We start from the raw sequence: 16,614 nt of genomic DNA, 5'->3' as shown, positions 1-16,614 counted from the left end.
GCCCATATGTAATTGTAATTGTTATGGTTCTCTTTTTGAGGCAATGTTTTTATGGCCGGATGCCCTTCCTGACGCCAACCCTTTTAGTCTCCTCTTATGACACGCAGGGATACGGTGTACCTATTCTAAACCGGGGTACACACCGGATCAATTATCAACTTATTATCTTAATGTCAATTATCAATGGATCAAAATAAATAATTTATTAAATGTCTGTATTATAATAATGAGCAGGTACCCATGGAAATTCCACATTATGTAAAATGTGACTTAAGCAATATTATGCAAAGAATAGTTAAATATTTGAATTTAATATTGTATATCTCTATGCTTTCTAAAGATGTTGCCGATTAAGTCAACACCCCACCCCAACCGAAGTCCTCAACTCCTCTCCCCCCCCCCCAACTCCCAAGTCCTCAACTCTCCCCAAACCTCAAGTCCTCTATCCTCCCCCAAGCCTTCAATCCCCACACCCTCACACAAGCGTACATGCACACAAACACACACGCACATACACACATTCTTTTCTTGGAACAACCGTTATTCAACGAAAGATGAAGGGATGGTTTCACATGATAATTTCTTGTGATCATTCCTACCTTGTTTACATACCTTTTGGAGTAACATCCATACATCCTTTTGCATTAAAAAAAAATGTTGTCATTACTTGTTATACAAGTAGCTTGTTATACAATAAAGCCATTACTTTATTGTGTGATGAAACGGAACCTACTACCATATCATTTGATCCTTCCATTGCAACCTTCCATGGCAGAAGTTTCGGGAACTGAGTGGCGTGCTGACGAGGAGGGGAGTGTTGTTGAAGCTGAAGGGAAAGGTGTATGCTGCATGTGTGAGAAGTGTTGTGATTTATGGGAGCGAGACATGGGTAATGAACATAGAGCAGCAACGAAGGCTGGAAAGGGTGGAAATGCGAATGGTTCGGTGGATGTGTGGAGTATCGTTGAGAGAGAGGAAGACAAATGATGAATTGCGAAAAATGATGGGAATAGAGCCTGTGATGGATGCTGTGAAGAGAAACTGGTTGAGATGATTTGGTCATGTGTTGAGGAAGGATTAAAGTGACTGGTTGAGAAGAGTGATGGAAATGAATGTAGAAGGAAGTAGAGGACGGGGAAGACCGAGAAAGACTTGGCTAAAGATGGTGGAAGAAGAAATGCGGGCAAGGGGGTTAACAAGGGGAGATGCAGAAAATAGGGCAAAATGAAGAAGATTGTCATGGGGCCCGCAAGGCTAACCACCGCTCTTGCAGGGAAAATGGCCTTAAAATGCATGTTGTTGTTGTCTTGCATTGCAACCACATCACATTGGAGGTTTGTCGCATGAAAGAAGCCAACACCAAGTAAAATTGACAAACTTCGACGATAAGATTATTCAATCCTCCCCACTACCCTCTCGTCCTGGCAGATTGCCATCCACTCCGGTTTATTAGTCCCCTATGGGTTTCACCTGATAGGTTTGCTCTGTCTGTCTGTCTACCTGTCCTTCACACCTGTGGTTTTCAAGACTTTTTTCCATACCGTTTAACCTATTCATCTGAACCTTGGTACATGGCTTGACTATGATAAGTTACAGAACAAGATTGAGTTTGGGGGTGTTTTGCCAATTTTTCACGGAGTTATTGGATGAGTTGGGGATGAGCTTGGATATGAAAATTCTCATTTCCCTTTTCTTTATTTTTATTACCTCTCCCCCCTTCAAATCCCCTTTCCTTCACCTCCTCCTTCCCACCTTTCCTCATCTTATTTTCAAATTCACATCAAGTAATAATGTAAACGTCTCCACTGTTTTCTAACTATTGCTCCATGAAACTCAATAAATTGGTTACCACAAAGCTTTCATTTCGTGGAAAATTTTTGTGAACAATGTGTTTCCTCCGTTGCATTCTCTTGATGTAATCTTGCTTGATTGCTTCTTTTGTTTGCCACTGCAGGGTGAATTGAAGCTGTCTGTAACCATTGAGGATGAGGGAAATCCAGAGCTTCCTCCAGCTTGCTTGCTGTACCGCTCAGCACGCCAGTACACCTATGGTATACTTTTCAGCCTTGGAGAATTGAGGAAACGTGCCATGCGTCACATCCCGCCAGGGGCTGTTCTTGAGCGTACGTGTGTGGAATTGCGTTTGTGTGAGCATGCCTTTAAATGTGTTAGCCAACAGATTGTTGCTGATAAGTGTATTAATCTTGGTGTTGGACCATCTGTTTTCCCATGGATTTGTATTTTTTTATATCCAATATATCAGGTTGTACAGCACAACAGGGAGGTTTCCACATGGGAAACAACCAATGCTGGGGTCTCTCAAGGCAGAAAAATAGGTCCTGTAGCTTTCTTAGCCATGACATTTATTTTTGTTGTATACCAAGTCGAGGCTTGTTTCAGACTGAACACATATAACTTGTAATGAAGGGGAGAGAGAGAGAGAGGGAAGCACAACAGTAGGGAACAGTGACATCAGGAGATTTGTGGAAGGGAGAGGGTTATCACTGGATCTAACAACCAATTGCACTGTTGCACAGACCAATTGCACAGACCCTGTAGTTGCAAGGACCATCTCATATCTTCCCCCATCCAAAACCTTTATGTTTTATACTCCCATTACTCCACTCAAACCCACCTCCCTCAAATTCCCTGTTTTCTTTTCTGACATCCCCTGTAATGTCCCTCTTGTTTATGCTGTGTACCCCACTCGAATCCTCTCTCTTCCACAGATCTCCTGATGTCCCTGTACCCGACTGTTGTGCTTCCCTCTCTCTTCCTCCTGTCTCCCGCTCACTTTATTACACGTCCTATGTGTTAGCTTGTATATGAGTCTCGATTAAGTAGAGATGGTGGTGAACAGCTTTTTTAAAGACCTGGAGGGAGGAGTGGGATTGAAGAGAGTGAATGAGTTTGTTCCAGTGGCGGGAGTAAAGAGGAATGAAGGAGTGAAGGTGAGCAGAGAGTCTTGATTTTGGCAATTTCACCAGAAGAGGGTTGCTGGCAGATCTTGTGAGACTTGTAGGAATATTTGGGGGACAGAGCACAGATAGAGCTGGAGGAGCTCGGGTGGAGAGAAGTCGGTGGAAGACAGGAAGATCACCAACCTGCCTGCGGCGAGCAAGTGAAAAGCCCTCAAGAGTCAGCTTCATCCCGGGAGATTCCAATGATTCTGAAAACTTTGGTTTCAACAGCGTGAAGCCGAGCTAAGTGTGAGGCAGGAGCACCAGCCCAGAGGGGAGAGCAGTATTCCATCAAGCTGAAGATGAAAGCCTTGTATGTGGTGAGGAGCTCAGGTGTGCCAAGGAAGGACTTCGCACGACGGAGAATGCCCAGTCGGCGACTGGCCTTGTAGGCGAGCTTTGAAATGTGGTTTTCCCAGGAAAGATCATGGCAGATAGTGAGACCCAAAAGCTTGAGTGACAGAACATCTTGGAGAGGATTGTCGAGAAAGTAAGTAGATGGGAGGGTTGTCCAGATGGTCTTTTCGGAGAGACAAAGTGAGAGTGTGAGATTTGTCAGGATTGAAAGACATGTTCCACTTGTTTGACCAGTCTGTGATTTTGTCCAGGTCTGCAGAGAGTGAGGAGGCTGCTGACTGCCGATCTGAGGGATGGGGTATGGAGCGGCAGAGAGTGGAGTCATCAGCAAACCGATAGGGAGGATTTTCCAGAGAGTCGGAGAGATCATTAATGAAGACCAGAAAAAGCACAGAGCCCAGAACACTGCCTTGAGGAACTCCAGCCTGAACAGGAAAGAGTTGAGAGAAATCCATTCAGGGCCACAATTGCCTGCGACCAGTGAGGAAGTCCGCCAGCCATGCGTGGAGGTTTCCATGGATACCACAAGAGGAGAGTTTGGTGAGCAGGGCGGGGTGCCCGACCATATCAAAGGCACGTGATATGTCAAGGGAGACAGCCCTGATTTCCTGTGTGGCATTGAGGACCTCCATCCATTTTTGAGACAGCAGAAGCAGCATGTCCAGAGTAGAGTGACCTGGTCTGAAACCAAATTGATGATCAGAGATCAAGCCATTGGAGAAGAGGAAGGATGTGATATCCGAAGCAATGGTGGATTCCATGACTTTGCTGATGATTGGGAGCAGGCTGATTGGTCTGTAGTTGCAAGGATCTATTTTTGCACCTTTTTTATGTCGAGCGGTAATGTTGGCTGATTTCCAAGCAGACGGCAGATGACTTTGAGCAAAGGAGAGGGTGAAGAGAACAGAGAGAGGGTGTGAAAGAGCGGCAGAGCAGTATTTTCGGACACCTAGGCTGATGCCGTCTGGTCCAGTTGCAGAATCAGAGTCCAGGTTTGACAGAAACTTCTCCACGTTGACAGGAGAGAAAGACACAGAGTCCAGGAGCAGCTGGGTTCGACTGGGAAAGGTGGGAACAGAGAGAGATGGGTTTGGGACACAAGATTTTGAGGCAAACACAGAGTTGAGGCATTCGGCTTTTTCATGCGCAGAGTCAGCTGTGTAGCCGTTTGAGATAAGGGAGGGGATGGAGGGTGACCAAACACCAGACACAGACTTGATCAGATGCCACCAGGATTTGGGGGGAGACAGGTTTGAGAGTTCAGTCTTGAGATTAGAGAGATATTGTTTCCTGGCTTTCCTGAGGTAGACGCACACTTGTTCTGAGCTTTGTGAAACGAAATGAGATTGCCTTCCGTTGGATATGCCTTCCAGGAGGCGAAGGCAAGTTGTTTCAGGGCAATTGCCTCACCACAAGATTCAGTGTACCAACTGTACCATGGACGGGAGGAAGGGTATGGCAACTGAAGACGAGATGGGATAAATCTGTGCATGAGAGAGAGCAGTTGACTTTGGAAGAATTCCCAAGAAGAGTTTGTGTCAGAGGCAGTAGAAATGAGAGACCAGTCCAGATGATTGATGGCTGCTTCAAGACCGTGCCAGTTGGCCTGAGTGAAATGCCAGACTCGTCGACGCTGAGGAGGCTCTCTGAGAACGGCCAGAGAGATGTCCACTTTAACAAGCAAATGATCAGAAGAACCGATTGGAGCAAAAGAAGAGCAGCAGACATTTGCAGGGAAGTTAGTCAAAATCAAGTCTAGAAGAGAAGATGCTCCGTTGACTGATATCCGGGTCGGGAAATGACAGATTGTGCCAGTCCCAATGAGTCGCAGAAGTCCTTTGCTGAGGTGCCATGGCTGGTGAGAGAGGTACCCACATCCAGTCAGCTGGCATGATGACAGTTGAAGTTACCACATATGAGGAAGAGAGAGTTGGGATGAGTTGATAGAAGTTGGTCCATGTTGTCAGACAGCGAGATGTAAATGGAGTCATTACTGTTTGGTTGCATCGACGGTACAGAACACATATGAACAAAAGGTGGGAGCGGAGAGGAAGCCGTAGCCAGAGGTACTCCTAGGGGTGGGGTGGAGAGAGGGCAGTGCAGGGGGAGTGAGGAAGAGAGTTTTTGATAAGGATAGCAACCTCACCTCCAGGAAGCCAGGTCTATCATACCAGAGGAGGGAGTAACCAGGGAGAGATATTGTGGAATCAGAGACATCATGAAGGAGGAAAGTTTCTGTTCAGCAGATTAAGTCTGGTTTGTCAGAAGCAACCTGTATGGAGAGATCAGTCAGGTTTGAGCGAAGGCCCCGGATATTTGAGGTCCGTACTGTTGAGGAAGAGGAAGAGGGAGGGGGAGCATCAATTACCAATCATTTTGTGATTATATTGTTTGAAGGAGTGGAAAACTGACAGACTAAATGACAGAAAGAGGGGTATTGTTTGCATTGTTTGCAATTACTGCAAACTTATAAAATGTCAAGCATCTTGCAAGTTTTGCTTTGACTCCCATCACATGATGAACAGGTCCTATTAAAACCTGTTCAGCATGTGAGGGACAAAGAGAATGTAAAAATCCAGCACGAAAATACATAAATTTCTGATAAAATCAGTAATGACAGTGGTTAAGGCAAAACTTCAGTCTATGAAAGAACCATGCAGGAAGGTAAGGGAGGGGGGGGGGGGGGGGAGATGGAGGGCCAAAATACCTCAACATATTTAGCTGGAATGGCATGGAGAGACAAAAGAGCATTTAAGGAAGATGAGGGTTAGCCGCAAGGAAGCCAAGGAAATGTTGTTTGGTGTAAAATTAATGCCTTCACCTGACTTCAAGGTTCATGGTTGGTCGGTCCTTTCACCATTCCTTGGCCAGCAAACAGTTTGGAGCAAGCCAGGAATAGGTTAATCTCGATGAAGGTTTGATTATGGAAGTAAGATTTTGGCAGAGTTGGCGAAGGCTGCATTTCCTGCTGAGCATCCTGGCTTCCAACTGGCACCATGCCTCATCAAAATCTCACCACAACCCCCTTTGCTTGTACGAGCACCAAAACAGAGAGTTGCAGCAATGTTGTTCATCGCTTTAGTATTCGTTACTGTATTTGTTCGTAACTTTATTTGTCCTCTTTTTAATAGCGGAGATATGTGTCGGTGTATATTTGCGTGTACACACACACACACACACACACACACACACACACACACACACACACACACACACACACACACACACACACACACACACACACACACACACACACACACACACACACACACACACACACACACACACACACACACACACACACACACACACACACACACACACACACACACACACACACACACACACACACACACACACACACACACACACACACACACACACACACACACACACACACACACACACACACACACACACACACACCTCGCTGCGCTCGCCTCATCCAAGCGTCGTTACGGATAAACGGGCTTGTTTTAGCTGAGGATAATGACTGCACCTGAGTTGCTGTGTTGTCATGATTTACAACAATTATTTTGCACAAATGTATTTGTTGTGTTTGTGATATTACATTTTTATAGGCAATTTAGGTTGAAGATTTAGGTTGAATTATTTTTTTTTCAAGAAAGAACCCCTCAGCACATACTTCGGGGAGGGGTAGGTGCAGACTGGAAGTTTGGGACGATTACACCTCACCACCATGTAATTCAAAACACCTCACCACCAAGTAATTCAAAACACCTCACCACCAAGTAATTCAAAACACCTCACCACCAAGTAATTCAAAACACCTCACCACCAAGTAATTCAAAACACCTCACCACCAAGTTATTCAAAACACTTCACCACCACGAAATAAAAAACACCTCACCACCACGAAATTGAAAACACCTCACAGCCATAAACACGTAATAAAAACACCTCACCACCACAAAATTAAAAACACCTCACAGCCATAAAACACGTAATAAAAACACCTCACAGTCACAAAATTTAAAACACCTCACCACCACGTCATTTAAAAACACCTCACCACCACGTAATTCAAAACGCCTCATCACCAACTAATTCAAAACACCTCACTACCACATAATTAAAAACACCTCACCACCACGTAATTATAAATACCTCACCACCACGTAATTCAAAACACCTCACCACCATGCAATTCAAAACACCTCACCACCATGTGATTTAAAAACACCTCATCACCACATCATTGAAAAACACCTCACCACCACATAATTCAAAATACCTCACCACCACATGATTCAAAACCACCACATGATTCAAAACCACCACAACGTTATTAAAAACACTTCACAACCCCGGAAACAAAAGCTTGAGGGAGTCGTTAAGTGACAACACAGACACTGCCCAGATGTGTAGATAAATGACTGTACCCGAGTTGCCGTTTTGTCATGGTTTAAACCAATCATAATTCAAACAATTATTTTGCACAAATGTATTTGTAATATACGTGATATCACATTTTATAAACAATTGAAGTTGAAAACTTGAGTTGAAATTTTTATTCCCCCCCCCCCCCCCCCCCAAAAAAAAACAATTTGAACATTTTTCAAAAAAAATACCCTTAGGACATACCGACGGGAGAGATACGTGCATACCTGAAGTTTGGTACGATTTCACAAAAGTTTGAGAAAGTAGTTCAGTGACGACAAGACAAGACAAGACAGACACTGCACAGATATATATATATATATATATAGATATACGCTCACATCCGGGGTCTGCCGAGCAAGCACGTAAGATATCGGCCATTATAAAGCTCGCAGTTTCAGTGTGAGAAATCTCTGAGGATATCCCGGAGACTCAATAGCTCAGTGGGCTGTCACCGCTCAAGTGATGAGGTTCGTGGGTTCGAGTCCTAGGTTGTCAGAATTTTTTCACATTATCCCCACACAGGAATTAACTTCCTGTTTACTATATATATATATATATATATATATATATATATATATATATATATATATATATATATATATATATATATATATATATATATATACATATATACATACATACATACATACATACATACATACATACATACATACATACATACATACATACATACATACATACATACATACATACATACATACATACATATATATATATATATATATATATATATATATATATATATATATATATATACAGTGGAACCTTGACTTACGAGTTTAATCCGTTCCGTGACCGAGCTCGTAAGTCAAATTGCTCGTATCTCAAATCAAATTTCCCCATTGAAATGCTATTAATCCGTTCCAGCCCGCCAAAAACCACACCAATTTTTTTTAAATATACAGTATATATAAAAAGATCTCGCGCTTTATATTTCACCTGTATGCAGCATACAAGTTGGCAGGATGGCCTGGACTGGAGGTACGCACACTTGACTCTAAAGTCTAAACTGTCCAGCCTGGGTTTGAATCCCGACCCAGCTATAACCTGTCATGGGTGAATCACAGGCAGGGTGATTCATCAATGGGTGTACCGCTAAACTGGGCGCCCCGTTTGCGTCCCATTAGTTGTTGGATGTTAAGGATCTCACCGTGTTTTCCACAAAGAGAAGGCGAGCTATCGCCGGCACTCTGAACAAGTTGACGGCAGAGATACTGTACTTGCACGGCATGATAACCACGTGTCGCACGATCTCTTGTCATGGTCCACAAGATTATCACAGAGAGGTGCAGCTTCCAGCGTTTCGAGATCTGATCCAGGCCTATCAAACGAGACCGGTCCCAGCGTTCTAGGCCCGGTGGTTGTCTCAGACGGACCCGACAACGGCAGTGTTCGTTTTAACTCGATTCGATTCGAGCGCCGACGTGCCGGCGAACAAAACCGGTCATATCTTTTGAACGCGTGGCTCGATTTTTACAAAATAAACTTTTTCTTGAAGGTCTGAACCGTGCGCTCAAAACGATACCGAGTTTGACCCTGAGAGAGCCGTTTTGCGCCGGCAAAGGCGCCTTGTGTGACGTGAGGACCACGTCGTGCTGCATAGATTATCATAAATTATCATATCATTATCGGCGGCGTTATATATCATTAGCGCTATACGACAGAGATACTGTACGTGCACGGCAAGATAACCACGTGACCGGAGCCCACCTGGCGGCGTAAACTCAAAATAACCGAAATGCGAAATCTAAAATGCAGCGCTATACTACGACAGAGATACTGTACGTGCACGGCAAGATAACCACGTGACCGGGTGGCGAAAGCTCGTAACTCGGATCTCGGCTCGCATCTCAAAGCAATAAACTGCCAGAGTGACGGCTCGTATCTCGAAAAACTCGTAAGTTGGGGCACTCGTAAGTCGAGGTTCCACTGTATATATATATATATATATATATATATATATATATATATATATATATATATATATATATATATATATATATATATATATATATATATATATATATATATATATATACTTGGCATTTAATATGGAATATTTTTTTTTTCTTGACTTGGGTTTACTTTCTTAACTCAGTATATCAATCTGGTGAGTTTCTTTTACACTTTGGTGATTTATTTGTTAAAAGAACCATGTCACTGATTGTCTGTCGCAGCAAGAAGTCAACAACAGGATTATATCACAGGTGGCGTGGCAAAATGTACGGACAGGTGCATTTGATGATTGGCTTCACAGTCGGGTATACAAGGGTTGTTGCGTTCTGTATTAGTGGAAAACAACTGCTGCACGTCTCCAAAAGTTATTGCCGCTTCCTCTGGAGATGGTCCGTCAACTCAACAATGCTGTTTATCATGGAGTGGTGGCTTTACGAAATTACGGCATGAAACAGCATGCTATTGCTCGGCAGTATGGCATCACTCAAGGTCAGGTGTCAAAGATCGTGAAAGGAAATGCTCAGAGGGGTGTCCCTACTCCAATACCGAGGCCAGGACGTCCCCGCAGAACCACAAGGAGGGATGATCGCCAGCTGCACCGGTTAGTCCGCAATGGCCGTACCAAGTCTGCTAATCGGCTTAGGGCTGAGTGGCAGCAACTGACAAATGTGCCTGTATCCAGAAGGCTAGTCAACCAACGACTGGTTCAAGCAGGTTATCGTGCCAGGCGTCCCCTGAGAAAGCCACGCCTGACCAGACAACACCACCAGCGCCGATTGCAGTGGGCCAGAGAGCACCGTCAATGGCAGCCAGGACACTGGAAACACATGATCTTCAGTGACGAGTCTAGATTCCTGGTCTATCATCGAGATGGCCGCGTCTGAGTGCGCAGACAAGTGCATGAAGCCTACAACAAAGATTGTATAGTGCAAAGAGTCCAAGCTGGAGGTGGCGGGGTGACCGTTTGGGTTGCTTTTCATGCAGGGGGAAAAACTGACCTGGTTGTTCTGAATGGAAACCTGAACCAGTACAAGTACAGGGCCATTCTGGAAGAAACATTGCTTCCATTTGCTCGTGCAGCCTTTCGAGGAAACTTTGTCTTCCAAGATGACAATGCACGGCCTCATCGTGCTCGCATGATCCAACACTTTCTTGCTGACCGTGGTGTAGAGCATATGGAGTGGCCTGCCATGTCCCCAGATATGAATCCGATGGAGAACTTGTGGGCAGAATTAACGCGTCAAATCGACCACTTGGACCAGCAGCCTGCCTCTGTGCGTGAATTGCAGCAGGCTATTGGAACTGCATGGCAAGCGATTCCTGTCCAAATCTTGGCAAATCTCGTGAACAGCATGCCTCAACATGTGCATGCTCTCCTGAATGTTCGTGGGGGTTACACGAAGTACTGAACTGTAATTTTACTGTCAGTAATCCCAGCCGTAATTTAAGTTTTGTTTTTGTTAAAAAAAATTTTGGCTAATGTGCAAAATAAAGAGATACTTCTGGAAAACGTACAGAGGTTTAACACAGTACTGTCCATGAATTGAGTTCGATATCAGTTTACATCACTTTCGAGGATCAATTTATTTGTTTCGAAATGTCAAATGTGGTTTTTGTTTCTTTTAAAGGTCACATTAACAAAATCTAGAATAATTTTAACATAATTCCAATGAACTTTTGGTTCTAAGACATTTTGAAAAGTAAGTTCACCCCCACAAAAAAAAAATTCCATATTACATACATACAATGTATGTCATACATACATACATACATACATACATACATACATACACACACACACACATACACACATGCATACACACACACACACACACACACACACACACACACACACACACACACACACACACACATACACATACACATACACATACACACACATACACATACACATACACATACAACACATACAACACATACAACACATACACATACACATACACACATACACACACATATATATATATACACACACACATACACACATATATATATATATATATATATATACACACGTGGGCCAGTGAATAGGTAACCTTAAAATGGCGATATAAATTCGAGAATGTAATGTGTGTAGTTGTGGACGACATATGTTATATCTATAGGTAAGAGTCATGTTTTGCCTCTTTTCGATCTGGCAATATTGAGCGTATGACGTCAGTGGAGCAGTTCCAAGATGGCGGCTCCCTTAGAAGCATGCACCAGGGTGGAGCAACTTGGTGTCTTCCGTTTCTTGCGAAATGAGGGTGTGAATCCCAGTGAATTCCATCGCATAATGAAGATGCAATATGGTGACGCATATTTATCGCTGCGGCCTGTGTACGATTGGGACAGGAAGTTTAAAAGTGGAGTGTCCAGTGTGGCAGACACTGCACGATCGGGCTGGCCTCACACAGCCTACACACCAGAAATGGTTGCAGGAATTGAGCGCGTGCTAAGGGAAAACCGTCACATTACGCTGGATGAAGTGGTCTCCGAATTGAACATTAGCCATGGTTCAGCACACCATATCATTCACAACGTGCTGGGGTTCCGCAAAGTGGCTGCAAGGTGGGTGCCTGGACAACTCACACCTGAACTGAAGGAACGGCGAGTGGACGAATGTGAAGAACTTCTGCGACGTGACGAAACAGAAGGCGACGCTTTCTTACAGCGCGTCGTGACTGGGTATGAAAGCTGGGTCCACTACTTTCAGCCAGAAACAGAGGGCAAGCAAAGTGTGGCGCCATTCAACTTCACCCAAGCCCAAAAAATTCCTCACACAGCCATCCACTGGAAAAGTGATGCTGACGCTCTTCTGGGATCGCCGAGGCCCACTTGGAGAGCACTACATGCCCAGAGGGACCACAGTCACCAGTGCATCATACTGCGACCTCCTTAAAAATCATCTGAAACCAGCAATCAGATCAAAACGTTGTGGACTACTCACTACCGTTGTTTTGCTGCAGCATGACAATGCTCGGCCCCATATTGCCCGCGCTACAGCTGCATTATGTTGAAAAATAACAGTCGTTACATGCGTACATGCAATAAACAAATTATGAAAAATATTTTAATGTTACTTATTGCCTGCCCCTCATGTAATATATATATATATATATATATATATATATATATATATATATATATATATATATATATATATATATATATATATATATATATATATATATATATATATATATATATATATATATATATATATATGTATACATACATACACACACTACTGGTCAAAAGTTTTAGAACGCCTCAATTTTTCCAGTTTTTATTGAAATTTACGCAGTTTAATGTCGCAATGTACTCTGAAACTAAGCATAGAACAAATAAACAATTGGAAAATATAAAATAAATCATAGAATCATTTTGTTTAACAAAATTTAATTAAAATTTTTGACTCAGCAAAGTCGCCACCTTTTGCAGATATAACCGCCGAACACACTCGTGGCATTCTTTCTGCAATGGAAATCAAATATTGTTTGCGAAGTTCTTTCCAACACTGTTGCAGAAGTTCCCACAAATGTGTTGCACTTGTTGGTTGCTTTGCTTTCACCCTTCTGTCCAGTTCATCCCAAACCAGCTCGATGGGGTTTAAGTCTGGAGACTGTGCTGGCCATTCCATGATTTGAAGCCTACCGTCTTGTTCTTTTCCTCGAAGGTAGTTTTGACATAGCCTGGAGGTGTGTTTCGGGTCATTATCTTGCTGTCGGATGAACCCCTGACCAACTAGGCGTATACCAGAGGGTATTGCATGGTGCTGCAAAATGCTGTGGTAGCCCTTTTGGTTCAGGGTGCCAGTCACTCTGTGCAAGTCGCTGACTCTGGATCCACCAAAAGAGCCCCAGACCATCACGCTTCCTCCTCCATGTTTGACAGTTGGTGTCACACTGAGGAACCATCCTTTCGCCTCCTCGACGGCGTACAAAAATCCTGTGTGATGAACCAAAGATTTCAAATTTTGATTCATCGGTCCATAAGACCTCCTTCCAGTCTTCAGTCGTCCACTGACGGTGCTTCATGGCCCAGGTAAGCCTCTTTTTCTTATTTTGTCATCTTCGCAATGGCTTTCTTACTGCCACTCGACCTGTCAAACCTACAGCTCGAAGTCTTCTCTTCACAGTTGAAATTGAGACTTGCTTACTTCGACCAGTGTTAAGCTGTGCTTGAAGCTGTTGTCCTGTGAGCTGCCTGTCACGCAAGCTGTTGAATCTCAGAAACTTGTCTTCTGATTCTGTTGTGGCTTTGGGTCTGCCAGACCTCCTCCTGTCAGAGTTTCCTCCAGTTTCCAAGTGCCTTTTGATGGTGTAGGAAACTGTACTCACTGACACCTTCGCTTTCTTTGCAATTTCTCTAAAGGAAAGACCTACACTTTTAAGGGTTAAAATGGTCTGTCTGTCTTCCTTTGTTAATTGACTTTTTCTCGCCATTATGATAGCAATATTCTCCTTCCTGCAGTGCAATATTGTCCAAATAATGCTTCAGAGGGTGTAACAACAGTCTGTTCCAATACTGCTTTCAGCAGAGGTTGGGACACCTGTTGGAATTGTTTGCATCAACTTTCAAGGCTTAATTTACTTACATTGCTGCAGAACAGCTGTAAGTTGTTAACCCATTACTTGTTCCCTGAAGGCCTTTTTTTTTTAACAATATAACTGTGCAATTTGCATTATTTTCCCGTTTTTGCTAACCTAAACTTTTTTTTTAACCTCGAGCAGTTTACTGCTTACCTTTGTACCATTTCAGGTTGTTCATTGGACTTTAATTGCTTAAATTTCAATAAAAACTGGAAAAATTGAGGTGTTCTAAAACTTTTGACCAGTAGTGTATCGGGAGATGAAGTGCAACTGAAGCTCCCCCACTTCATTGTGTCATGTCTCCTATGGTTTGTTTCTTCTCATTGTCTCTACTTTTTCTGTTGGTTTAGTGCCCCCTGTGCTAATAAAGGAGTGGAGTGCATACAAGGGCAAGTCTCCGCAAACTCCTGAGCTGGTCGAGGCACTGACGTTTCGCGAGTGGACCTGTCCCACACTGCGCCGCCTTTGGCTTGGCAAGGCAATGGAGGACAAGAACCGGCGGATGCGTGCCTTTTTGGCATGTTTGCGTTCAGACACCCCCGGCATGGTTAACCCAGCAGCTGTACCCACCCAACACCTTGTCTTGTGCTGTGTCCTCAGGTCAGCACTACCCTTACTTTTATGTCTCTTAAGATCTGATTTTTCCACTTTTTTTTTTTTTTTTTTTTTTTTTTTACAAGTTGTGATGTATGCCAGTGGAATTTTGTCAGGAATCCACAGCTGTACCCATTGTACTGCCTTTTAACTTGGTGAAATATTTTGGGAAAAGGTGGAAACTTGAACAAATTGACACTGAGAAATCCAAGTTAGATGACAGCATCAATTAATTGAATGTGGCAAGAACCGAGAGTGCAGACAGAAATTAATTACTTCCGTCACTGAAGGAGGGCGGAGGTTATGTTTTCACCCCTGTTTGTCTGTCTTGTCTGTTTCTATCCGTCTGTGAGCAGGATATCTCAAAAACTTGTCGACAATTTGGACGAAACTTGGTGGACATGGGTGTGTTTGGGTGTGTTTCAAGGATGAATTGATTAGATGTTGGTTCAGGTCTGGATGCAGATCAGGCCTATCAGTGAGATACAAAACATAAACTGTTTGGCTGGTGGAGGTATGCGCTCTAACGAGTGTATTCTAGTTGTACTTGCTCTGAAAATGACAGTGAAGTTACAAATGGTGGCGATGTTGGTAAATCGTATTGTACATGTTGAATTGGTGTCATTCACATCCATGCTGTTTGGGAATATGGTCCCTTATTGCAGGGACCATTTCAGCCAGACCAAAAACTACGTTTATGGGGATAGATGAAGGAATCCCATAGTAAAGGTAGGACTGTATAAATATAGCATGGACCGTGGACGCATAGGAGAAATCTCGATGTATTTAAGTAGGGAAACTGTCGGTAAGATTATGTGTCTTCACACGAGGGGTGAAGCTGTGCTAATGAGATAGGGATTAAAGTTTGTTTTCCCCAGTATGTGATATTGCTTCTGTGATCTTTCCCTACGTTTTACATCTACAATCAGGCCGGCCATTAAAACCTCAGTTTAAACAACAACAAACACCGACAAAGGCCAAGCTAACAGGTTCCCGAGCTAAGCCCCACCTGCAGGACCTAATGAGGAAAAAGGCCACACCCCCAGAGTGGTACGAAGGGCGTGGAAGAAAATGCCGTGAGGCCACGCCCCACGTGAGGCCACAGCTTTGTGATTGGTCGAGAAGAACGTGGGATGATTTGAAAGCACCTGGCCATTGGTTGGGGGATGTCAGGGCAGAGAAGCTTCGAGAGGGAGTGAGAGGAAGAAGAGTGCGTCTCGCTCGGTCTCTGTGTGTGGGTTTTTGGACGAGGAAGGCGGCGCCATTTGGTGGTCCTGGAGCTAGGAGTTTTGGGCACACTTTTTGGCGTGAGGAGCGCTTTACGCCCATCGGCAGTAACTTGAGGAGGTTTCGGACACTGCTGAGGTCGTGGTGGTGGGTTGAAGGCCATGCCGTTCGTCCTAGGGAGAGCGAAAGAGGGCCGTCCTCAAAACTCGCCTCACGTTCGTGGCGCTGCAGAGCGCGACGCCGCGGCCGTCTTGTGCCGGGTTCCCGCTGGAGGGACATCGAGCTCTGGGCCTCATCCCCAGCTTGCCAACCTCGCAGAGGAACTCCAGAGGAACTCCAGAGCTAAGTTACTGCACTAGAATAAGGAACATTTATTTTATTTTATCTGTCCCCTTGTCTGTATTTGAGTCTGCGTGTGAGGTACCTCAGTTAGAATTTTCGTTTTTGCTTCAACCTTTATTTCGACATTTTCTTCTTACATTTGTTGTCCCCCGTCGCAC

The 16,614-nt window shown here is 43.9% G+C and overlaps 1 protein-coding gene across 17 annotated transcripts in view; it reads left to right on the top strand.

Moving 5' to 3' along the window:
- Window positions 1-16,614, top strand: part of FAM120A (family with sequence similarity 120 member A) — an 88,362-nt gene that overhangs the window by 40,769 nt on the left and 30,979 nt on the right. For 9 of the 17 annotated variants that reach the window (XM_078776162.1, XM_078776157.1, XM_078776161.1 and 6 more), the window contains exons 11-12: window positions 1,955-2,123; window positions 14,644-14,893. In XM_078776162.1, coding sequence (XP_078632288.1) covers window positions 1,955-2,123; window positions 14,644-14,893 — 419 coding nt within the window. Of the gene's footprint in view, window positions 1-1,954; window positions 2,148-14,643; window positions 14,894-16,614 lie in introns of all 17 variants that reach the window. The other 8 variants (XM_068112955.2, XM_068112956.2, XM_068112961.2 and 5 more) reach the window with 1 other exon arrangement.

Source organism: Myxine glutinosa, chromosome 4 (assembly GCF_964187855.1).
Source record: "Myxine glutinosa chromosome 4, kmMyxGlut1.1, whole genome shotgun sequence".
In the NCBI taxonomy this organism is placed as follows: Eukaryota; Metazoa; Chordata; class Myxini; order Myxiniformes; family Myxinidae; genus Myxine; species Myxine glutinosa.
This window is presented reverse-complemented; position numbering and strand designations above follow the sequence as displayed.